The 24,679-nt window shown below is 46.4% G+C and overlaps 1 protein-coding gene across 2 annotated transcripts; it reads right to left on the bottom strand.

Moving 5' to 3' along the window:
- Positions 1-200: 200 nt before the first annotated feature.
- On the bottom strand, positions 201-22,136 carry ENOSF1 (enolase superfamily member 1). 2 transcript variants are annotated; one of them, XM_068562502.1, is made up of 16 exons: positions 22,016-22,136; positions 18,418-18,526; positions 14,405-14,520; positions 12,642-12,728; positions 12,276-12,302; positions 10,175-10,247; positions 10,027-10,065; positions 9,520-9,602; positions 8,709-8,743; positions 6,711-6,798; positions 5,080-5,214; positions 4,206-4,247; positions 3,268-3,397; positions 2,928-3,027; positions 1,259-1,340; positions 201-648 (listed from the first exon to the last, which is right to left on the bottom strand). In XM_068562502.1, exons 1-16 carry the CDS (start codon positions 22,097-22,099, stop codon positions 547-549), a joined length of 1,332 nt encoding a protein of 443 aa, XP_068418603.1. In that variant the 5' UTR covers positions 22,100-22,136; the 3' UTR covers positions 201-546. The 2 variants fall into 2 exon arrangements, with proteins under 2 accessions (XP_068418603.1, XP_068418604.1); XM_068562503.1 differs by lacking the exons at positions 12,642-12,728; positions 14,405-14,520; positions 18,418-18,526; positions 22,016-22,136 and adding an exon at positions 12,515-12,536.
- Between the last annotated feature and the right edge of the window lie 2,543 nt (positions 22,137-24,679).

Below are 24,679 nucleotides of genomic sequence, written 5' to 3'. Positions count from 1 at the left end.
CCTTGAGGGTAAAATGATATTTCATAGACTATTTTTATAACCCTTATTAGCTTCAGCATGGTGTGAATTCTCTAATAACATGCTTAGACTGAGCAAGAGAAAGATGCTAAACCACCTCAGGGCTGATCAGTGAAATGTTTTTACCTTTGCTGCATATCAGATACCCCATACTGCTGCACGGCTGTTTTATTATGCTAATTTATGACAAGTGTGTTTTTAAAAAGATTAAGGAATTATTCCAACATGCTGCTTATTTTCAAAGTATAGTTTGTCTAGGTACCAGCACGTGATAGAAATTTTAAGATTTAACATCTTCCTGGACTTTGAGACAGTTGGATCTACTTTTGTTTAAAGATTACATAGGAGAATGTGTTTTTTGCTAAAAGAATCAAGTAATGATGACTAAGCTGATGCCTGAGGTTAGTATGACTTTCAGCTGAACTTGTTCTGATTGGTAGGATGAATTTTTTTTTCTATTTTTGTAAAACCATACCCAAGAAATTTTAAGCCTTTTCACTTAAAGCAAAAGCTGTTAAGCATTCAGCTCTAATTCACTTGAGCAGCAAGGAGCTTCTCCCAAACTTCACCATCTGGATACTGGTGTTTCTTTACAGATTCCTCCTTCATTTCTGTTGAATAACCAGCATCCTATCAAAGACAAAAAAATGGAATCATGTTAATAACCACCTAGAACAAAAGTCATTTATTTTACTTATTTCTGCTGTTCCTAGAAATGCTTCTAAATCTAAGCCAGAGGCAACTGAATTAATATTTTAAAAATAAGTTTGCAGGTTGTTTGAAATGGGGGAGAGGGACGCACTTTATTGGCTGCTTCTCAGGATTAGTTAATTATTCACGCTTCCTTTGATAGTTCAACCTCTGTTGGTGAAAATGAGCCTGGATATCTTGAACAGAAGGATAAATGGCACAGATAACACAACTGCAGTCAAAACCTTTCACTAACTTGCTAGATGGTGCCGGGTTTTTTTTTAGTTTTGTTTTGTTTTGGGCAGGAAGGGCCCAAGGAGTGCATGTTTTCAGGTCCAGCTGGTGAGGAAAGGCTGGCATGAGAGAAGCCTTGTCAGGGACATCCTAACCTTCAGGCCTGGGGAATTTGACTAACTAAAGAGCTGTTTGTTTCTAGATATTGCAAACAGACTCGAAGGAGACTAAGCTTTGTGCTCTGGGGTCTAGCTCCTGAGAAGAGTAGGGCAGGGCTGGCAGCACCTCCTGGGGGGGCCTCCCTGGCCAAACTCACCTTAGGAGGCATGTAGGAAGCCTTCTTGATTATCACGGGGTACTTGAAGTGCTCGTGCAGGTGGTCGACGTATTCACACATCCTGGGAGGAAGGAATCGGGTTGGGGTAACAATGCCTTCAGTTAGATAGTTCATGTGATGCTGTTAGGGCAAAGGGGCGAGCACCACTAAGAAAGGATGGACTCTGCCAAGGCTTGGGCTGATACCATGTATTTCTATGTAAGTCCTCAGCCTCTGGACTTCAGGTTCTTCTCTGTAAGATAAAGCAGTGTGGGGGCTTGGATGAAATGAACTGTGAAGTATCTTTTAACTTAAGGTTTTGTGACCCAAAAGGCATCAATTTAGACTTAGACGTATCTGGGATTATTTGGGTGCCTCTAGCCAAAAGATGAACAGATTAAAGTCACCAAATGAGGTCCCTTCCAGCTACACAAATGATTTAGAAGAGCACAGGTTTTAGGATCAGACCAATCTGTTCAAATTTGGTGTCAGCCACTGTCTAGTTTTGTGACTTGGGGCAAGTGACCTAACTCTACTGCCTTACTTCAGCCATTGGTTAATGAACAGCTGAGATGAGCAGGCCGTGTGTCCAGTGCTGGGGACACAAAGGAACTGGTAAGAGAGGGCCTTGTGGTTTCAATGGCCGTAGATACCAAGTGGTTGACTGTAATATGTACTGTGTATAATCTATAAAGAACAGGATACAGATGAAGAACCGGCCCCTTGGGGGAGAGGGCAGTGGGCCTTGAAGAATGAACAGGGAAGCGGTGCTCCACACACAGGATTACAAAGCAGGTGTCAGCACACGGCATCTGTGTCTGGTGGCTGTCCCTCCTGCATGGTGGCATTCCCAAGCAGTGAGGTCTGCTTTCAGGGAGTGGCATGAGGTTCTCACCCACTCATGGGTGGGCATAGTGCCCAGTGGGTCAGGTCTGACCCTCTTTTTTGCATCCCTCAAAACTTTGCAGGACCTGTCAAGGTTGGTTGGAGCCCCCTCCCTTGGTCCTTTAAGGAACTGAAATGAGGGGGCAAAAGCAGAACAACCTAGGAGTGTTCATTTTCTAGTTTAAAATATCTCAGGCATATTAAAACCCAGAAAGAACCATTACTTTATAGTTGAAGTCCCCATAGACCCTCACAGGTCCCATTTCTCAATCCTGAACTTGATGTTCACCTTTCCCATGCATGTCCTCATGCTTTCACTATATACTCCTAGTGATCTTTCTGCACTATCGCATTTAATTCTGGGAGGAAAGAAAGGCATAATAAAGTCGTATGTCTGCAGGTGACTGGAAGGAGATTGTCCTAATTTAAAGCTCACCTGGCGCATGTTGAGATATAAGATGGAACTAAAAGATGCAGCCAGATCCTGAAGACTCCAGTGTTGGGAAGAAATTGGACAGAAGCAGAGAGTATACATACGATGAAAGCGGGGCTTCAGAAAGTCAGAAACAGAAGCTGTTTCTGGTTTCCATTTGGTTGCAGACTCTCCCCACCCCCCTTATGTACCTAGAAAACAGTAAGTCAGCTACCAGGAAACCACCCTCTAGAAGAAAAAAGACTATTCAGTAGTGGGTCTCAAACTGCCTTTGAGTTATGGGATGTGCCAGTGACCAGGGGTCTGGCCTGGATTGAGAGACAGTACTGAAGTTAATGCCACATCACTGACCTGTCTTTGAGGCTTGCAGAGACTGATATGAAGTCAAATATAATCAGGTGCTGCACCAGTTCACAGAGGCCAACTCCACCAGCATGCGGGCACACAGGAACTAAAAGTGAAGACAGATTTCCACTGAGTGCCAAGTAGGGCAGAGAGGGAGAAGTGAAGGAGAACCTGCGGCTTTGCTTGTTGCCTGCAGGTGATTAAATCATTAATATTTAGGAATGAAAATCATCAAAGATTCCCTGATTAAGCCTAAATGAGAGTTAGAAAAAAGTCAAAATGGGAAACTCCAGAGGGAACCAGGCAGGGAAATGGTGTTTGGTCCGCGGCCCTGCGGTGCCCTTACTGTCAAACTTTTTGGCCATCAGCAGCACTGAGAGGTTCTCGTTGACACTCCCCAGCCTGCAGCTGTCGATCTGGAGAAACTGCAGGGCTTTTGCCTGTAGGAGTTGCTTAAATATCACTCTGTTGTGGCACTGGAAATAGAATTAAAATACACCCACAGAAGAGTCAGCCTCGGCCTTCAGGATCTGTACACCGGGCACTGCGCCCATTCCGAGTCTCATTGGTGGCCTCCTGGAAGCCCGGACTGTATTCATTTTTTGTTCTCACTTGGCATGAGGTGAGCCCTGACAGGCCAAGCGGGGACCTTCTGATCACTTCGTTACAGATTTGCTGGCAGAACCACGTGTGTGTCACGTAAGTCACACCACTCGCCACCTATCCGTGCATAACCGCCACCTCAACTGGTAAGTGGGAGATGAAGCATCAGGATGAAATAAGGGGATGGCGATGAGCAGGTGGCACGGGCGACAAAACAGAAGCGTGGCAGAACGGCGCTGCTCCTTTTGCCGGGAAAGCCAAGAATCTGTTCCCTCACACAGCTCTGCTCGTGGGCCGCCTGCCGCGGGCTTTGGCAGGCGCTTATGCTTCGTTTATAAGCACAAAAAGGGAACGCAATCATGTTTACCCAGTTTGGAAGCTGGCTTTCTTAAAACCACATGGTGCATATTAGGCCCCTGCAGCTTTAAGTTGCTGCCTTGTAAATTCCGATGAGCTACTTTGAAAAAGATAAATGACCTTAGTCATAGGAATTGTAGAAAAACATGCAAACTCTTGACTATATGTATCTTATTTCAGACTATGAAGTGGTCTAAGGGGACCCAATTTCTAAGATTAAGAGAAGTCTCCCAACTCAGAACAACACAGGTGATGTAGCCTAGCGTATGCCAGTGTCCCCAGTCAGTGGCCAGTGTGTGCTGACCCTGAGGAGACATCTCTTACCTGTTCTCCGGTGGCAACGCCAATTCCCAGGGGGACCAGTGCCTGTAAAATATAAGGCAACCTGATGTTATTTTCCTAAGTTTTTGAACTGAGACTCCTAATGTTTAAAAATATTTAGAGCTGTTCAGCTATCTAGAGCTGAAGAAGGAAACAGCCCTGCTGTCGAGCCGTGTGAAGTTTAAGGAGCCGCAGAAGGTGGTAGAGGGGGTTGCGGGGGTTGCACTGGGCCATCTCTGTCTGACACCAGTACGTGTTCCATCCCACAACCAGTTCCTCCCTGATTTCTCACCCATCCGGCAGCCTTTGGTTTAAATAGGGCTACTCGTGGAGCTTGCTCTGTCAGGATGCAAAAATATAGGGCTCCCAGAAGTTACACTTTCTCCTTATGAGTGACCCACCTGGCGCTCTGGCTTATAGATCTGTGCTGTGAACCCAGCTAATGGGAGACTCTCCCTGAGAGACAGGGTATTTCTCACATATTCTTACATACGAAAGGGAGAGAAAGGGAGAGAAGCGGCCCAAATTCAGGGGAGTTTGCCCAGGAAGCGCCCTGGTTCAAGGGCTCTGTGGAAACGGATGGGCAGCCGTCTCATGGGGAGGCCTGACCTTGACATAAGCTAAGCAAACCTTTGCTTGTGAATCAGCCAGAGGAATCTACACTTTGTTTCAATCTGGGTGAGTAAAATATTTGAGTATCAGATTTCTGTATTTACAAAGTATGGGAATCAGGTCTGTTAACCTTTGGATTGCTGGTAGCCTTTCAACTTTTAGCAATTTACTTTCTCTAAGATAAACAGAACTGTGAAAGGGAATATAAGCCCAGGAATCTTAGGATCTGTGACCACCACTCTAGCAGCAGCAGCAGGTTTTTTACCTTGGAAATGGTGGCATGCCCCAGAATGTCATCAGGGGAGGTGGGCTCCTCAATCCACAGGGGCTTGAACTCCGCCAGCTTCGCCATCCACTCCACGGCCTCGGGCACATCCCAGCGCTGGTTGGCATCCATCATCTGAAAGGAGGGAGGGACCCTTCGTGGGGAGGTGTGCCCGCTGCTGACCTTGCTGCAGGCTGTGGCTCCCAGGGAGGAAATGCTGTCACTCGGTGCCACTGACTGCTGGGGCCCAGCACACACCCATAAAAAAGGGAGCCCGAGAGCAGCCACCAGGACGAACTCTGGCTCCAGATACTGTCTCAGAGGAGATGCAAGTCGCTCAGGGAGCCACTGTGAGGTCCAGAAGTGCCCTGGCCGCGGCCCAGAAGTGCTCGCTGGCCCTGGAGCTCCAGCCTGATCTACATTTAGAAACCACCCAAATACATTTGTCTTGCAGGGTTCATCATTCGTAGGAACTGTTTTATCACATTCTGAATCATGCACAGTTAATACCGAGTTTGTTCAATAGTCACTTATTGGCTATTGCCTACTATGTGTTTGGCACAATAATAAATAACCCAAACTACCATTAATTAGGCATCTACTCTGCTAGACATTTAATGGATTTTGTCCCATTTTATATTTATAATAACTCTATGAGGCAGTTCACATTAACGCATCTTACAGACAAGAAAACTGACGTGCAGAGAAGTAACTTGCTCAAGGACGATAAGTAAATGGTGAGTTCAAATCCAGGCCTCTCGCTCTAAGGCCTGGGCCCTCTGTGTGCAGCGAGACTGCCAGGAAGCCAGGTGCTGGGTGTGCAGAGACAAGAAAGGGCCTCTCCATCCCCAATACCATCACACTTGGAGAAGTCAGACACAGAGATGGATTTCTTTAGTAGAATGTGCTGAGTGGTGAGAGGTCCCTTGTGGGACGCTGTGGGAACCAGAGGATAGTGCGCCCAGAATCTATTTCTGTCATAAATTATTTAGATGAGAATGACCTCGCAAGACAAAACTAGCATTAATTCATGTATAAATAATGGGACTTTTGATCTTAGGTCCAGGACTCAAACTTCTATTTTAATATATGAAACATGCCTCCAAAAAAATATAAAAACATCTTGTGACTATTTTATGAAAATATTTTACACATAGGAGGAAATGTTTTATAAAAATACGTAGGAATGACTGATCCTTAACATTTATCTCGGCAAAAGTTCCAGCATTTCTTGAGCAATGGCTCCCTGAGACCCACCTACCTGAAGGCGGGTTGGCGGATTTGTTAAGAAGGGGGGTTGATTGATTGACATACGGGGGGCGCCAATGGGAGACCTGTTTGCTTAGGCGCATCTGTCCTAGCACAAAGGAGCAATCGGAGCAATCCCTAAACCTGATCTTACTGAATTAGTTCTGCAGAATAAAAAAACTATCAATCAGCCCCCTCAGTTTTTTGTTTTTTGTTTTTTTAAAGAATTTGCCTACTCCAAGAGCTCAAAGCTGTACTTCTGGCATACGGTGTTAAAATTCCCAGTGTTCTTTAATCCTTGCTTGAAACAAGTTGTATTTTGGCCCTGGACAAGGCTTCTCACATACAGCTGCTTAATTCTCAGTGGCAGGGAGGTTATTTACCAGTGTCTTCTCAGGGCCGATCATGTTTCTGATGAGTCGGCATCTACGGATGTCATCCTGGAGATCAGCACCAACTTTTACCTTAAACCTATAAAATAAATTTGGTCTCGTAATTTAGATCTGTCCCCTGACTTGGCAAAGACACGTGGCTTTTCTGCAGAAGTGACTGTTTCTGTCAATAATTCACAGGTCACATTTTCTAGTAAACTCTTGCCCTTTCCCAATCAATCTTCAGATGAGCCACTCAAAAATAACCCTGTAAGTGTATCTTTTTACTCAGTATCGGGGCAGTAACTCTAAATTACCTGCTGTCCTGAAGTCCAGCAATGGACAGAGCAGCTAGATCTTTAATAACATTAACTTGAGTTTTTGCTGTGCCATGAAGAGTTAAGAATGGAAAAGGCATAGTCAGACTTGGCGGGTGAGCTGGCATCCTCTCCCTCACTCACCAGCCTCTCCTACACACAGACGTCAGGCTGCCGCTTTGGAGCCAGGATGGCCCAAGGTCCTCCTTTCCACAACACCCACCCTCTGCTGACAAAAAAGCCCCTGTCACAGCCTGTGCCATTCTCTCCCCTGCACTCAGCACCAAACACACTAAAGATGACCTTTCTATCCTGGGTGGAAGCCTTAGCTTCTGGATGCTGGGCTTCCCATGCTCAGGGGCCTAGGAAATCTCTCCTTGGCCTTCTCTGACTCCTAGCGGTGTCTACTCCAGCCTTTCCTGGGTATATGGAGGGAGGGAAGGTGCCAGCACTTACTGAGCACCTGCTACCAATCCCGGCTGTGCTGGTCCTTTTCAGAGACAGCAACTTTGAGGAGAACCATGAGATATTATTATTCCCATTTTATAGAGAGAAAATGAGGTTCAGAGAGGTTAAACAATTTGCCCATGGTCACACAGCAGGCAGGCACTGCAGGAGATGAAGGGAAAAGGCATGATGTTGATTCCAAACCCACCACATCCCAAGCGTCTTTCCACTGCTTCATGCTGCCTCCATCAAGTTCTCAGTCCCCAACCCTTTACTTAGCTGAGGATTCAACCAGAATTCAGTGCCTCTCAAAGTTCAGTGGGTAGGCAGATCACCCAGGGATCTTGTTAGAATGCAGATTCTGATGCAGCAGGTCTGGGGTGAGGCCCAAGATTCTGCACTTTTTTTTTTTAAGTTGGTCGGAGATCTTTTTTTTGGTCCTTACTTATTAAGCAACCTGTACAAGTGGTTTTCTAAACCTACCGCAAGTGGCAGCAGGGCACGCTAGTGCTCCTGCCCCACAGACCACACGGAGCAGCAGGAGGCGGTGGCCAGACTCGTGCAGAGAGCCTGGTGATGGGTCTCAGGCACAATGTCCACCTTGAGCTGCACGGATGGACTCAGTGACCAGATCAAAAGGTGATGGTCCCTCTGTGTCCTGCACAGCTTCGGGATTCGGGGCCACTGCCCACCATAGTTTACCCCAAGGAAACCCCAGGAGGCCCAGGGGTCCATAACCACACAGGAGAAGGACAGAAGAGAAGGCAGAGGGTTAGTCTGGAGAGGAGGTGGCCTGGGGAAGAGGGGGGCCAGGCTCTTGGGAGAAGAACTCCAAAGAGAATTATTGCAACCAGTGGCTGAAAGTTATAAAGCAAAGGGTCCGCTACATTGAAGCTCTTCTAACACTCAGAGCCTTCCAACAAAGCACAAGTGCCCTACAAGCTCTCTGCCTCTGGAGGTTTTCACGTAGAAGCTGAATCAAAGCTTGTTACTATAGTAAAGAGTAGATTTCCAGATCGGGGCTGGAAATCAATGATCTCTTTCAACTCTGATGTTCCAGGATTCTAACTAGACTCATATCTCGTCTTTGGAGAAAGAGCTTCAGCTGAAATTTCCCTTGTGTGTCCTTACACACCAGACTGCTCCAGGCGAATCCCGGCCTCCTTGGTGCCTTTGGATCCTGGCTCCCCTCCACCGACCAGCCTCTCTTGCTAACTGGAGAGTCAAGTTCACCCAAATAAGTTACCTGGTCCAGCCGTCCTCCAGCGCCTTGCTGCAGAGCTGTGGGGAGAGGAGCAGAGCCGTTACCACACACTCTCCTAGGTCTAAGCAGCACCTTGGCCATCTCTGATGCGGCTTCACAAACGCTACGGCTGTACCATGAACCAGAAGAACAATCATGTGTTGAAATTCAGAGCAGAAACAGCTTAGCCAACAGAGCATGACCGCTTGGTGACTTTCTTTCCTCATCTCTATGGGAACCATTTCATTAATGGTCACAACATTCCTCGTTGGGGAATGGAGCATTTCTGTCCCTCTTTTTAAAGCCAGGATGTTCTGTGGCATCCACAGAATGAGTGGATAAAAGAGTAACAAACAGAAGCTAGTCTCCCCCCTCTCTCTCTCCCTCAGCGGCAGGTGAGCGCAGGGTGACGGGAAAGGGCAGTAAGGCAGCCAGGCGCTGACCGCCCGCCAGGGGCCACCACGTGCCGCGAGCATCACACCACGGCAGCATTCATCGGAATCCTCAAAACCCCCCGGGACAGCTATTATTTCCCCACTTCGCAGTGAGGAAACTGAGGCAGAGCACGGTTAGGGCTCACATTGCACCATGTTATGCTGCTGCCTCTGCCCGGGAGTCGGCTTCCCCCTCCAGGGCCAAGGTGGGGCTCACCAGCTCACGGGCCCAGCGTCCACAACGGAAACGCCTTTCCTTTTGCTCACGTCCAAGGACCTCCAGGGCGAGGCCTGGGATCCCTAACGATTCAGAAAGGCTAAGAGGAAAACATGACGTCTCTCCAGAAAGCCTGTCTAGAAAACCAGGTTCAAGCGCCCACCTGCTTCAGCGTGGCGTCTGAGTAGCCCAGCCAGGCGCACGACGTGGTGTAGGCGGGGTAGCCGTGTGCCAGCATTTGCTCTTCTGTGGAAACACGACGCTCGTCAACATTTTGTGTTTGCGGGACCTTCAGCTTTAGACTTGCCCGTGGCTAAGGCGCTGCCCACGGAGAATCCAGCTGTTCTCCTGCCCGCCCTGCACAGGCACCCGGAGGCGGTGCGGATCCCAAGGATGTCACACCCAGGGCCCGGGATACCCTCTGGGACGCCCTGCTGGCCAAGGCCTTGCCCGTGGCGTGCGGTGTAACCCTAAAACCAGCCTTGCTCCCAGCAGTGGCCGAAGTGAACTCTGACCTAAGAGGTCACACCAGGAGGCCGCCGCATCTAGACTCAGCTGTCTGTCTGTGGGCCTGCTGCAGGGGGATGATGCAAACCCCTGGACGCTCAAGGATGGGGACACTCAAAAGTGCACAATGATAGCAAAAATAATGAATTTCCTCACAACCCACCTCGCTCTTTTTTCCCAACTTGACCTTTCCGCAGGATTTCTGGAAAAAATAAAAAGCATTATCACTCTTTCAGACAACAAAGCACTCGGCCCCGTTGCTTCCATATTAGAATGAACCAGAAAGCTCCCAGTTCCTGGGGATGACTCACCATAGGCTTCCTCCTCTGTCAGGACGTCGGTGATGTACCTAAAATCTAGGCAGGATACCAGCTTCCTGGGGTCCTGGCAGCAAGACAGCAGGTAGGAAAGGCCCACATCAATTCACAAGTGGATTATGTTTCTAAGAATCTGCTGGACGTGGGCTTATTCTGTCCGGGAAAGGACCTTTGGGTCCCCTTCTCCTCCCTCCCCGAAGTCGGGGCTTTGGCCTCACTGGGGAGGCCCACATTCTCGGCTGGGTCTCTGGCGAGACCTCCCCACCCCAATCTAAGTCAGTCAGTTTGGAAGCAGGTTGTACTGTGACCAATAGTACTCTGCTGTAACCCTTAAATATCATAAAAGCTCTCAATGCTGAGATTCTGCTTCTTTTAAGACCACTGGCATTGAAACAGGGAACAGGATCCAAAAGAATGAAAAGTCCACAGGTGGGATTTCAGGCACCTTCCTAGTGGCCCCAAATCATTCAGTTCTGGGGGCCACCTCCAGCACCCCTCTGAGAGGCCAACCTTGAGCCTGCAGGTGGCTCAAGAGGTCCACGTCCTTCCCCTTCAGATGGCGCCCCCATGCCACCCGCAACCATGTCAGAGAGATGATGTTACAGCCTCTCGTTTTCACTTTCCTCCAGAGAAGGGACAACGTCTGCCGGCCCAACAGTCTTCAAGGCCATGGTTCTTTGTTTTTTCTTTTTTTTTTTTTTTTTTAGTAAATTTATTTATCTATTTATTTTTGGCTATGTTGGGTCTTCGTTGCTGCGTGCGGGCTTTCTCTAGCTGCGGCGAGTGGGGGCTACTCTTCGTTGCGGTGCATGGGCTTCTCATTGCGGTGGCTTCTCTTGTTGTGGAGCACAGGCTCTAGGGCACACGGGCTCAGTAGTTGTGGCTCGCGGGCTCTAGAGCGCAGGCTCAGTAGTTGTGGCGCACGGGCTTAGTTGCTCTGCAGCATGTGGGATCTTCCCGGACCAGGGCTCAAACCCGTGTCCCCTGCATTGGCAGGCGGATTCTTAACCACTGTGCCACCAGGGAAGTCCCAGGACCTTCGTTTGTTAACCACCAGATTTTCAGCAACCATCTAAGGCATCGCCTGGAGCCAGATGATGCTCAGAGAGGTTAAGCAGCATGCTCAAGGTCACACAGCCAGGAAGTGGTGGAGTCCAGACTCAAAGCCAGGTCTGCCTGGGTCTGAAGTTCACTCCCCTTAACCTGCCCAGAGGTTTTTCCTCCTTGGCAGCCAGGTGCTCATCCCTGATATCAACAGGTCAAGGAGAAAGGAAACGGCAGGGGCACATCTTTAGAATTCACCGTGGGCTCCTTCCTCAAGAGTCTGATCTGCCATTTGCTCTTGGAGTCAAAGTGACCAGATAATATTTTAATAATAACATCTTGCCCATCAGAGTTTGTAAGGCACTTTTCTCAATTGGTCTTTAAACCAATTCTATGGAGTTTCTAGAGAAGTTATGATTATCCCCTTTTCACAGTTAGGCAACGGAAACTCAAGAATTTGTATTGCATGTGTAAGCAAGTGCCACAGTGGGGGAGGCGGGACCATCGGACCTCCCTGCCTGCATGAGCACAGCTCTTTGTTACTTCAAATACCAGAAAAAGAATATTAGACTTGGGACTTCCCTGGTGGTCCGGTGGTATAGAATCCGTCCTGCAATGCAGGGGATGCGAGTTTAATCCCTAGTTGGGGAACTAAGATCTCACATGCCGCGGGGCAACTAAGCCCATGCGCCACAACTACTGAGCCCACATGCTCTGGAGCCCGCGAGCCACAACTAGAGAGAGAAAAGACCCACGTGCCACAACTGGAGAGAGAAAAGACCCCCACGCCACAACTGGAGAGAGAACCCACACGCCGCAACGAAGAGCCCGTGCGCTGCAAAGAAAGATCCCTCGTGCCACAACTAAAGACCCAACGCAGCCAAAAAAAAAAAAAAAAGAATATTAGACTTTACTGGGTTTTGTTTGATCAGCACTACAGTGATTGATCCAGAGACAGTGCTGAATGTATTTACTGATTATCAAAAGGCAAGTAATCCATGAAATCCATTTCATTTACAGAAACAATGAGAATATTAAAGAATTTACTTACCATGTCAACAAGTAACTTCCACAGAGGCTTGAAGAAAAGAAAAGATTTGTAAAACGTGTGAAGTACCCACTTGTTTTCTGACAGTAAATGCACTAGTGGCGAATTCCCACTATCAGACTAACACCTGCCTGCCTGCCTGCCCACCGGCTCACGCTGCCTCCCAGCCCCTCGCCTCTGCCACCCCTTCTTGCTCAGCCCTTTCTAACCTACTCCGACAACAACCTGACTGTGGCCAGTACCTCTCAGCGGAGACGAATAATCGAACAATTCTCTGTATGTCACTTGGGAGCCTGCTGTGCATTTGCCTTTGCTCGTAGAGGAAGTGTTTGTGCTGCAGGGTCACAGAGGTGCTGCCTGGAGGATTACCTTTCCCTCCTGCTTGGCCCACAGGTCCCACACGGCATTGAGAACGGCCGCCGTGGCCAGATGCACCACACCCTTCTCGGGACCGATCTGGTTAGGAAGCAAAACACACCAGAACTTCTTAGAAAAGAAAAAGATATTTAGGTCTTCTAGCCAGGGACACGTTTCATGAATTAAAAGGCAGCGATGGAAACTCACTTAGAGGGTAAGCTCTTTTTCAATAGTTTCTAACCTATAGAAGATTTGCAAGAATAGCACAAAGAACTCCTGTATATTTCTCTCTCATATACATATATACACACATATACACATATGTGCAGAAAAATAAAATATATAATATAAACTTATTTTACTGAGTAATTTGAGAGTAAGTTGCAAATATCATACCCTAAGTACTTCAGAATGTAGCTCCTAAAAACAAGGACATTCTCTTACATGACCATAGAACAAGGATCAAATTCAGGGAATATAACATTGATAGAATACTATTACCTACAAAGACAGTTCATAATCAAATTTCACCAATTGTCCCAATAATGTACTTTCTTGTATTCACATATTGCATTTAGCTGACATGTCACTTTAGTCTCTCTTTATCTGGAGCAAATTTTCTTCTTTTTAAAAATGATATCAATATTCTTAAAGAGTACAGGCCAGTTGACTTACACAATGCTCCTCCATCTGGGTTGGTCTGCAGCCCCATCATGATTAGATTGCAACGTTGCCACCACATTTTTTTGTTAGGGCTATTATCTTTTATCGCTTGGGTAAGTCAGTATCCTTTAGGCTTCCCCACTGTGTGGTTACCATTTCCCTTTCTAAGTAAGGAGATTAATATTGCCCCCAAGTTTTAGCATCCATTGGTGATTCTTGCCTCAATCAATTACAGGTATGGTTGTAATATGGTAGTTTTCTAATGTTACCATTCCTGTTACATTAGTGTGTATTCGATTGTAATGACAAAGTTTCCCTTGTTGGTTGGTTGTTTGCTATCTGAACGGACTCATGGTGTCTTAGGTTATTCAGTGACTTTTACGCATCACCACCACATTTATTTTGATGCTTGAGTTGTCCCAGATTCGACCAGTGGGAACTCCTTCGAGGGGATGCTTTAAAAGCAAGTTTCACTTGGTTGGCAGAAGTTAAGAATGAAATCCGAGGCAATGTGGACAATGTGCCTTTCTCTGTGCATGGACAGGAGACTGAGCACTTAGGAAAAGACAGAGCTGATGTCAGGAGACGTCGGCAAGGTCTCGGCTGCTGGACTGACCTTACTGTGATAAAATCCTCTCTCTAGAACCTCATTTCCTTCATGCTTTGAACTTAGGGTTCAAATATAGCCCTATACACATACAGGTGCTCTGGTCTTTCTCTTCTTAACCTTTGACCTTCTCTTACATTTGTCCTTAATAACCTCCTCCCACAACTTCAATTCTACTCACATTATGTCTCCCTTAAAAAGGTTGTCCATTCAGCACTTTATCCTCTAGAGGGTCTAGACCACTTCTTCCCATCCAGGGAGCAGAGATGAGGTCCATAAGGGCAGAGATAGCTCTCAGGATCCAAATATGTCCAGATTCAAGTCTTACAGAAAGGAACAGATTACCTCAAAATACTGATTGTCCAAATGGTTCAAGCCCTAATTTATCTGAATAAAATGTTTTACCTTAAAATTGTAAACCTGTGTCTATTTTCACAAATGCTGCAATCAAAGGACATGAGACCTGAGTTATTTATAGAAGTGTTTTACAAAACAGGTGCCTTACCCATCTGAGCTGCCCGTCGCTCGTGAGCTGTCTGTAGAAGCCTCTGAAATCACCAACAATGTCCCCAAGGTCCTTGTTAAGCAGGTGGGGGGCCAGGGCATTCACAGCACAGACAACTATTAAAGGGGATTTAATTCTTGTTTAGTTTTGGTGTAAATAAATTAAGACACGCAAGCACCACAAACAATCTAATGTGGGCATTAATGAAAATAATTTTAAATACAAAAGGTACATGCCTTTAAAAATTGCCCCAAATATGTCTTCTATGGTTGTCATAACTAATAGCACACACTAATAGCACACAATAGAATAGCTGTTAATCTATATACTGAGCTTAATTTCTGAAAAGAGCAAACCCATTTTGATTGACAGAGCCATAGATCTGAAAGTTTAAATCATGTTCCCAAATCATTTTCCTGTTCACTTTGTAAAGTGTCCATATGTCAGCTTCAAAACCAAACCTTGCTAATTCATTGTTCCTAAGGAATAAGACTCCGACTTATAGAATTTTTTTAAAAAATGCCTTTTCATCATTGTCAAGTGTAGAAAGTATCTTGAATTCACAGCATAACTCTATTAAAAATGAAATGAATTTGCAATTAGCTTAATACTTACATGTAAAATGTTAAACTACATGAAAACACTTTTCATAAACGTTAAATTTCTTACCATTGACTTGTGATAGACTACATTTTTCATAACTAATTTCAAGGTTAATCTTCATTTGGGTCAGCGTTACCATCAATTACTTATTTTTGGTGTTCTACTTAAAAAAGACTTTATTGTGTTATTTCAGATGAACAAGTAAAGTAACAAACTGTATGGGAAAGATCCTTCTATCCTTTGCTCAGTCTATGTGTAAATGGCCAAAATAATCAAACCAAGTCATCAACTTAGCCCTAAAGCAATGAATTTATTATTAAAAATTTTGATCGACTTTTGTTTGGTATAGCCACTGCTTCAATATTAAAATTCTCACATCATTTCACAAGATAGTTGTAGGGGCACAGTTTTACTATCAGTCAGATCTTAGGAGAAAGATGTTTTGCAAGTATTTAAAACATGTTCTTAGGATATGCTTGGCCTCTGTGTGACACAGCCCTCAGATGACTCGCACTGGCTCTCACACAGAGCATTTAGGGCTGATCCACACCTTCCGTGTTCTCTAGGGCTTTTGTTAATGGAATGCAGACTGATTCCAGTTCAGGTACTCATTCCCTAGAACTGTGAGAAGACAGAGTGCTCCCCACTCCTTGATGGTTGGTGCTCTTGGATTAAAGACATCTGAAGAGCAAGTCAGCGACTCAGAGAGTCCGTATCATTATCTGCATCAAACCTCTGATCTACTGAGATGGTTGCTGAAAACCACGGACTGTTCACATCACAAAGCAAACACATTTAACAAATGTTGAGGATGGGCTCATCTTTCACAGCTCTAAGAGAAGCGCAAGCAACACTAATATATTCACCTAGAGGATGTGGATTCTCCTCGCTCAAACTGAGGCCACTGCAGGAAGTTTACTAAAATTTGGTGCCTTCCATAGAAATTTGGGCGGTGGTGGTCTGACTCCAGTGTGGAGAACAGTCTACTTCAGGTGTGCACGTCTGAAGCGATGGGTGGGAAATCCGTCTGGAAACACTCGGCCTTGAAGGCAGCTCCGTGCTGACTGAGGCCAGGGTTCTCTCCTGTGACTACATCTGTCCAGGACTCACTTCCTGGGACCTCCTGCCCGGGAGGGACAAGTCAGTTAAGGCTATGGAGGACCGTGGGTCTGAGCTCTCATGCTGGCAAGAACCCTTATGGCCATTTTTTCCTCTTTAAAAATTATGCTTTTTTCACCTCTTTTTCTTTTCCTATTAAAAGAAACTATATTGGTCTCATTTATACATAAAAAATCAACCATAACTTTCCCCGCTCTCTCACATATAGGCGCTTCACAGTAATGAGGAAAGCATTGTTTTCTTTCTGTTTTCTTGGATCATAAAAGATGATTAGGTAAGTAGGCTGATAAAGGCTGCAGAAGAACCGTGATGAGCTAACGGAATTTTTTTCAACTTTAATTTGAACACCACGTAACACGTTCAGTGAGACGGCAGTGGCAGTGAGTCACCTGAAAAATGCAACAAGGTTAAAATTAAAATGGGTTCCGTCATGCTGTGGTCTGAAACAGGCGGAAGCCACCTCCATCACCACAAAAGAGCCATTTGTTCCAGGCACAGAGAGATGGAAATTGATTTCTCCTGCTCGAGGCATCCATTGGGACAGTGTGGGGAGGAGAGGGGAGGGGTCAGGGAGGTCCCCACACAGTGAACTCAGCAGCACATCTGTCCCAGGGACCACATGACGGTGCAGCGCCCCTCCACTGCGGGCCCAGTTCCAGGTCCTGGCTGTTAACAAGAGTGGTTCTCATGGCTTGTCCCAGAACACATCTTGTAAGCTTGCTGAGTTTTGTACAAACTTTGGGGAACGCCCCGTATGGTTGGAGAAAGCAGCTTCATAAAGTGCTCAACTTACACCAGAGAATTAAAGTTGCAGGAGAAGCTGATACACAGCTCAGCAACCTGTGGGGGTCAGCGGTCACTGCCTGGGGGAAAACATCAACAGTGAATAGTTGACTTAGGGGGAGGGGGTCAGGGAATCATTGCCGAGGTGCCTCCTTCTGACCAGCCAATTCCTAGTTACCCCTCAAGGCTCATCTCAAAACCTCATCGTTGCTCTGAAGCCATCCTGACCCTCCTGGACAATGAACTAACCTTCTTTCCATGTAGCTTGTACTCAAAAAAAAAAAATAGTCCTTCTCGCACTGCACTAATTGATTCTTTTATGTCTGTCTCCCTGAGAAGTTTGTGCTTTCCTTCTCCTTGTACGTGGGACTCTGTCCCCTTTCTCTTTCTCTTTGTAAAGTCATTTCTGCAGCGCCTGGCAGAGCGCCTAGCACACAGGAGCACACAGGAGGCGTCTGCGGAAGGTCCAGCTGACAGATGACTGGACGGTAGCCCTGGGAGGAGCTGGAACAGCCTGATGGCATCCACGTAACGCTCAAGAAAGGTTCCCTTGTCCTACACACACACACACACACACACACACACACACACACACACACATACCTTTTATCTGCTCAATGATACTAAAATCGTTCAGTGGGTCAAGACTTTTCTTCTACAACTAGGCAAGGGCTGACAGTACAAATATCCATGAGGGAGGTATCGCATCACCACCAAAGTTAGAGAATCTATTTCCTCCCTTCCTGGACCCTCACCCTTCAACCTATCATAATTCGGCTTCAGCTCCTAATGAGCCATTGAAATTGATCTGCCAGAGGTCTTCTTTTTGTACATATTGAATTTTGTACACTGTGCGTGCATTAAAAAAAACAATTATGCATTTAAAAAAAAACAAGCAAATAATTTGTATGTAAATATTCTGGAGATAAAGCACTCCAGGCAGTCAGGACTAACCGAGCGGCTGTCTGGGCCTCAGTTTCCTTATCTCCAAAAATGTGGACGCTCAAGACCGCTGAGCCCTCATCCAGCTCTGAGAAAAGACAGGCTTTACTCACGGCTCAATGTGCATTCTTCACTATCTGCTCTTCCAGATGAGAGTTCTGAAACTGGGCAGGACCTACAGCCTTTTCTGCCCAGAAGAGCAGTGAACTTGAAACCAACTCGGTGTGGAATACTCAGAAAAGCAACTAGACTCTGTGCACACAACAATAAGCCTTGTTCTGTGAATGCATGCCTGCCTACGTCATGTCCCTCACTCACTCACGCAGTTCAGGTCCTCAAAGCTCTGCAGAGAAATCGGCTGAGATTCAAGGATTCACCTGCAGTCTATGGATGACTACAAGGAGAGAAGCCAAATTCTGCTATTTAAAAATTTATCCCAATGAAATAAACCATCAAACATTGTTTTTACTCACTTCAAGCAGTGTAAATATGGAGGAAAATAAGGTCAGAACTGGAATGTAAATGAAACTTAAGCATTCTAGAACCTCAAGGGATGTTCAACTCACCAACTTCAGTGCCTTTCCCCAGAGTGAAGGTGATTCCGTAGCCCTTGAGTCCATCTTCCGCATCCGTCTCCAAGACAACGTAGGCAGCTGAGTAGTCAGGGTCTGTGTGCTGCAGGGGAAATGCTCCCCCCAAATCCGCAAACGTGAGAAATCCCCAGATAAACCCGGGAATGACGTCACGTAAGAACAGAAAACACCAACAAGAGTTCCCATCAGAGGGAACTGTTCATGTTGCCCAAAGGAAACACAGGAGCTCTGAGTGGACAAAAGGAATGTCCTCCTGAAGGTTGGCAGTTGGACTTGAGGTGAGAGTGAAGATCCAGGAATGAGATCTGGGAGTCTTTGGCATAAAAGTGGTCACTGAAGCCATGAACACAGAGGGGGTCTTAATGGGAGTGTGTGATGACACAGGAAAGGCATTGAGGCCTGAGCCTTGAGAGGGAAGAAGGGGGTCAGTATAGGAAGAAGCAGCCAGAAAAGCAAGTGGTCAGCGAGGGAGGTGGGGGGGAGCAGACAGCAAGAAATGTAGACCAGGGTGAAGGACACTGGAAGAAGAAATAGAAAGGGCAGTTCCAAGAGAAGGAAGGAGACACAGGTCGACTTCAGGTTAAGGAGGAAGTAGATGTATGGGATGGAGGCAACAGGCATGGACCAGTAATCTAGGGTTCCGTGGGGAAGGGACAGAAACGGGGTGGAGAGGTGTAAGGGCCAAGTAAAGACTATTCCAAAGTGGGAAGCCCTGTCCACGTGGGATGGAGAGGGGCCACTAGAAAAGGAGAGACTGAAAATGAAAAGGGAACAGGCCCTGGCAGTCAGGAAAGGGGGGCATGGGGACACAGGCGTAAATCAGTTCTGGAGAAGGACATGCCTTACAGAATAAAGGGAAAGATGAGAGGGATGGCTGGAGGCTGATGTGCAGAGATGGGGCCAACGGCACATTAGTCTTCAGTCTTTGTGGCGACACAGTGGCACAGGACTGGGTGGCAGAGGCGGGAGAGAGTGGTCTGGACAGCAGCTCCCGGGAGCTCAGCAGACAATGGGGAATGGAGAGGAAAAGTATGGCTGGGACAAGACATGGAAGCAACCTAAGTGTCCATCGACAGATGAATGGATAAAGAAGATGTGGTACATATATACAATGGAATATTACTCAGCTGTAAAAAAGAATGAAGTAATGTCATTTGCAGCAACATGGATGGACCTAGAGATTATCACACTAAGTGAAGTAAGTCAGACAGAGAAAGACAAATACCATACGATATCACTTATATGTGGAATCTAAAATATGACACAAATGGACTTTACAAAACAGAAACAGAGTCACAGACATAGACAACAAACTTACGCTTACCAAAGGAGAAGGCGGGTAGGGATAAATTAGGAGTTTAGAATTAACATATACAAACTACTGTATATAAAATAGATAAACAAGAAGTATTTACTGTATAGCAGAAGGAACTATATTCAATATCTAATATAAACTATAATGGAAAAGAAAAAAAGAAGTCTGGTTGGGAAGTGGCAGGCTCAGCTGGAGCTGGGCTCTCTGGAACCGTAGTGAGCGCCTGGATAAGCGCTGGTAAGAGCACCGCAGGCCTGAGGGCTCCACGTTTCTTAAAAGGCTGGTAAGAAATCGTAACTGGAACCCACTGCTTGAACAAATATGGGGAACAGTTTCAGGGCTCCTTCATGAAAATACCCTACTTGTGATCAGGAAGGCTCGCTCTGCTGCTAAGTGCTGAGGGAGCTGAACTGCTGAGTGCTGCGTCCCGTGAGGGTGGGGGGAGCAATCCTCAGAGTCATGGCAGTACTGCTGAGGACTGACAAGCAGACTTTCGATTAAGAAGGCACTTGGGGGGAGTTCCCTGGTGGTCCAATGGTTAGGACTCTGCGCTTCCACTACAGGGGGCACGAGTTAGATCCCCTAAGATCCTGCATGCCTCGGGGTGGCCAAATAAATAAGTTAATTAATTAATTAATTAATTAAAAGGAAGGCACTTGGAAATCAGCATACAACACACACCATATCTCTGGGAGATAATACTTCAGTATTTATGAGCTTGCAATACAGGTGTCAGATAATAATCTCTCCTGACCCAGAGGTCATAAACCTCTCAGGCCAGAGACAAATTCCATTTCCTAAATTATTCCACGGTAAGCCAGCAACCTTAACACTTCACAAATTCAAGGAAGAGAAAAGTGGAGGTCAGCACTCTTCTGCTTCAGTTTCTTCATATGTAAACAGTAATTACAGCCACAGTTATTGCCAGCCTTCTCTGTGTCAGGCTCTCTACACACATCTCATTTACATGTATGAAGCAGACACTGTTATACCCATTTTACAGATGAGAAAACCCAGGCCTGGAGAGATTGTGTGGTTTCCCCACAGCTGCTACACCTCAGAGGGGCAGAGGCGACAGCACATGATCAGGTATTTGAATCTTACAAGTCAGTAAAATTTCAAACATTTGTTTGGAGATCCACAAAGGATTGCCCAGTGGGTGTGTTTTGTCATTTACCATAACATCATATAAGAAAGGACAAATAAGGCTTTTTAAAAGCAGGAAGAACCTAATCTCAGAATAAAGGACATTCTTTTAAGTAACTTTAGCACTTTTTAACAAGAGGCCATTTCAGGTACACAAAGAGCACAGGGAATGTAATAAACATCAGTGTGCCCTCCATCCAGCTTAAGAGGCAAAACTTTACAGTGTGAATGAAAGTCCTTGGGTACCCATTCCCCTCCCTCCATACAAGTAACAGATAATCATTATCCTAACACGGATGTTTCACACATTCATTACATACCCTGCAACTTTGTTTTTCCAGTGTGCCATGTGTGAGTGGGCCGGGAGGGGCAGTGAGGATCCAGTGGGGACAGGACTGGAGGAGACCCTGCACAGGACTCATATTTGGGAACCACTGCACTAGAAGGTGGTGGTGGCGTGGGGTGTCCCGCTAACACTCTCAGGGAGCAAAAATGCCCTTCAGTGCTTACTTTACTGCATCTCCAAAGGCTGACACCTACTTAACTCTTTACGTGACACATCCTCTATAATCATGTTTTCAGGTAACTTCATGAGAGCCCCCTCTCACACGACCCAGTTACTGCGAGTTTGCTCGTCTGGTTTTCCAGCCAGACTGTGACTCCTTCTCTTCACAGATGGGCCTCTTGGGTTAGGAGCTTTTCCAGGTCACACAGCAAGCTGTGGCGGAAGCAGGATCACCACCTAAAACACCCCGCCCGGGGCTTCCTGGTCTCCTGGTTGAGAAGCTAGCGCTGTGTTTTAGGGTTTCACTGGTGGGAACCTAACAACATCGTTTTGCAAATACGATTCGCATTTCCAGCAAAATGAGAGTTGTAAACGTAAAAACAGGAAATACTAAACGTCAGCAAAGAAAGGAAAGGTAAGAAAAAAGAAAAAAACCTAGAAGGGTGGAGAGTCTCTAGATACCTTCATTCCCCTTCCTGACCTCTCCACTTACAAAAGCAACGGTTCCAAGGTTGGGAACCTTCCTGGGGTCCGTGGGGTGCCCCGCGCCTAAAGGGCCCAGCGTAGGCGGGGCGGGAGGGCACCGGCGGTCAGGCAGCGCTTACCATAGCGTCCGAGCCGTGGCCCCCGAGCGACGTGGGGAAGCGCACATCGCGGACCGAGAGCCGAGAGACCCTGCCGCGCACCATGTCGCCCGCACCCCGGGGCCGCCAACTCTGCGGGACACCCTCTGCACAGAGGCGGTGTGTGCAGAGCCCGGCACGGTGGGCGCTGATTGGCCGCGCGGCCCGGAGGCGTGGCCGCGCTCGAGAACTTGGCGAACTTTGCCAACTTGGCCCGACTGGAGTGGCCAGCCCAGTTCAGGGTCCCATGACTCACACGTTTTTCGCGCCAAGTTTCCGCCCCGTACCGGGGAAGCTGCACCACAGGCGGACTCGTTCAGGTTCTCCACCCACCTCGCTCCGCATCGGCGACCCCGCAGGACCCTGCTCCGCCCAGACTAGAAACACGCAAAGTGACCTTACCGGGAGCGGTGCCCGAGAGTGTGAGTCCGGTCAGAGTGCGACCGCCTAGCAGCAGGTTCGGGTCAGCTCAGCCAGGCGGCAGGTCAGCCAGGATAGCCTTGGGCTAGAAGATCCTAAGGGTCTTTAAGTGACCTCAGCCTGTTTACCACCTGATAAATTAAGAGGCGGGTCACCATTTATTACACCCTTGCTGATGCAGAGTGCTTTAAATACATGACCTCTTATCCGCCCAGCCCTACAAGGTAGGCAGGTCATGTCCACTTTATTGGTGAAGGAATAGGGATTCGGAGAGATTGATTTAAGAGACGTGCCCAAGGCCACACAGCTAGTTAAGTGGCTGAGAGTTCTAGCTGCAAACCCAGGGCTCTGTCCTCTGGGTTACAGGGACTCTGGGGTTCAGAGCTATAGGATCCCTCTGACAGCATGGTGAAAGCTATGGACACCACCCCCTCCAATGTGCACCTGTAAGTTTTTATACCATTTTGGGGGGCGGGGGTCACTGACCCCTTGCCTTGTAGTACAGCAGGCCACCTTTCAGTTCCTACTTCTGGGGACTGCTTTGAAAATTAAATGTTTGGGAAGCAGTGCTATATAGATATTCCATTAATATATGTTCCTGTTGGTATGGCAAGGATGTTTTCAGGGATACCCAGGTCACCTCTGCGGCTCAAGGATGCAAACCCCATTGAATGAATTCCTTTGGCTAAAGACTGAGATGGTTAACTCAAATGCCTACAGAGGCTGGGTGGACACCAAGAAGCAAGGGTGGGGGAGCGTGAGGCAAGAGGCAGTCACTGCAGCTAAGGGGCAGCCAGTTAGCTCCAGCTGATTGTGGCCCTGTGGGAATTAGAGCCCGGATTGCTGCATCTTCACATTTTCCAAGGGAAGTCTGAAATTCGAATGTTAATAGGAAATAGCCCTTCTTTTCCCTGTCCTACCCACTTTGCCATTTAGATAGAGATAATTTTACATATGGATCAACATTTATTAACACTTAATTGTGTTACCTATTTGTTCACCCCTATTTTTTGCTTTCTTGATTTTGGGGGTTGGGGGATATGCTCAATATATTTTTTTCAGAATGGGTCTCTGGCCTGGGATATATTCTGAGTACTTTGTGTTCTGAAGATGTCTTTGTTTTTCTTTCAGATTTGAAGGATTTTATTGTATAGAATTCTTAGTTCAAATGAATACTTTTTAAAGTAATGTTAAGTCTCATTCTTTAAAGAATAAGCTGAGTTTTTTTTTTTTCCCACTCTCTGGAAAATGTTTGGATTTTCTCTTTATGGTTTTAAAATATTACTAATATATGTTTAGGATTAACTTAAGTATTAATCTTACTCTACAACTGATGGATTCTTTCAAGCCAAAAGCAATGTATTGCTCTGGAAAGTTTTCTCTACTGTTCCTTTCATTGGTTCTTCCTCTTCATCTGGAACTTATGTTGGTTTGATATTAAACCTCTGAATCTGTCACCCATGCTTTAACTTAAACAAAAACAAAAAAAACCGCAACTTTTTTGACTCTTTGTTGAGTTCTGGGCATATCCTTTGGTTTAATATTCCAGCTCACTGACTGGATCAGTTTATCATACAGGGAGAAGCCTGGCTACCCAGCTATTCCAAATGCTGACCACACCCCCCCATCCAAATCCCTATAATTAATAGCCCCATTACTTCTAGGAAAAATAAAGTAAAAGGGACAGGATTTATACTCCCATCTTATACAGCTAGAAAACCAGCTAAAATATTTGGAAGAAGGGACTTCAGACGCTGGACCACAGGAGAGCAGAACTGTGATCTTGGAGAGAAGAAAAACAAACAAAGCACCCTACAGTTGCACCAGCTTACTGTCTGGAGGCTGGAGGCTACTGGAAAGGGGGGTCCCAAACTGAGCCTAGCAGCCTTACTGACTTGAGAAGACTAATATTAGTGTTTGAGGAGGCCAATGTGGCTCTAATTTGAGAGGCAGAAAACAGAAGGATCTCTTCTAATCTTTGGCTGAGTGTGGGTATGTGTGGATATGCACATGAATGAGAGGAAACTATTCAAATATGAGGAAAGTCACCAGAAAGGAATAGGCAAAAAAAATTATTGGAGGTTGCACAAGGTAGGGAATGGTACCTATTCCTGCCAGCCAGAGTGAGAAGATTTAGTAATACATGGGGCATCAGGTAGAATCCTCAATGGGGTATTGCCTTACTGGCAGAAAAAGTCTCCTAAGACTAAAGATTGTTTTGGATCT

Source organism: Eschrichtius robustus, chromosome 14 (genome assembly GCF_028021215.1).
Source record: "Eschrichtius robustus isolate mEscRob2 chromosome 14, mEscRob2.pri, whole genome shotgun sequence".
Lineage (NCBI taxonomy): Eukaryota > Metazoa > Chordata > Mammalia > Artiodactyla > Eschrichtiidae > Eschrichtius > Eschrichtius robustus.
The sequence above is the reverse complement of the archived record's forward strand: the minus strand, read 5'-3'. Positions and strand labels throughout refer to the sequence as shown.

What these genes read in the sequence shown, in the direction of transcription:
- ENOSF1 (XM_068562502.1), bottom strand. Translation starts at nt 22,099, where the DNA reads ATGGTGCGCGGCAGGGTCTCTCGGCTCTCGGTCCGCGATGTGCGCTTC. An exon ending in GCGACGGGCAGCTCAGATGG is followed by an intron (nt 12,729 to 14,404) that starts GTAAGGCACCTG and finishes CTTCCTAACCAG; the next exon opens with ATCGGTCCCGAGAAGGGTGT. An exon ending in AGTTGGGAAAAAAGAGCGAG is followed by an intron (nt 9,603 to 10,026) that starts GTGGGTTGTGAG and finishes GTGTTTCCACAG; the next exon opens with AAGAGCAAATGCTGGCACAC.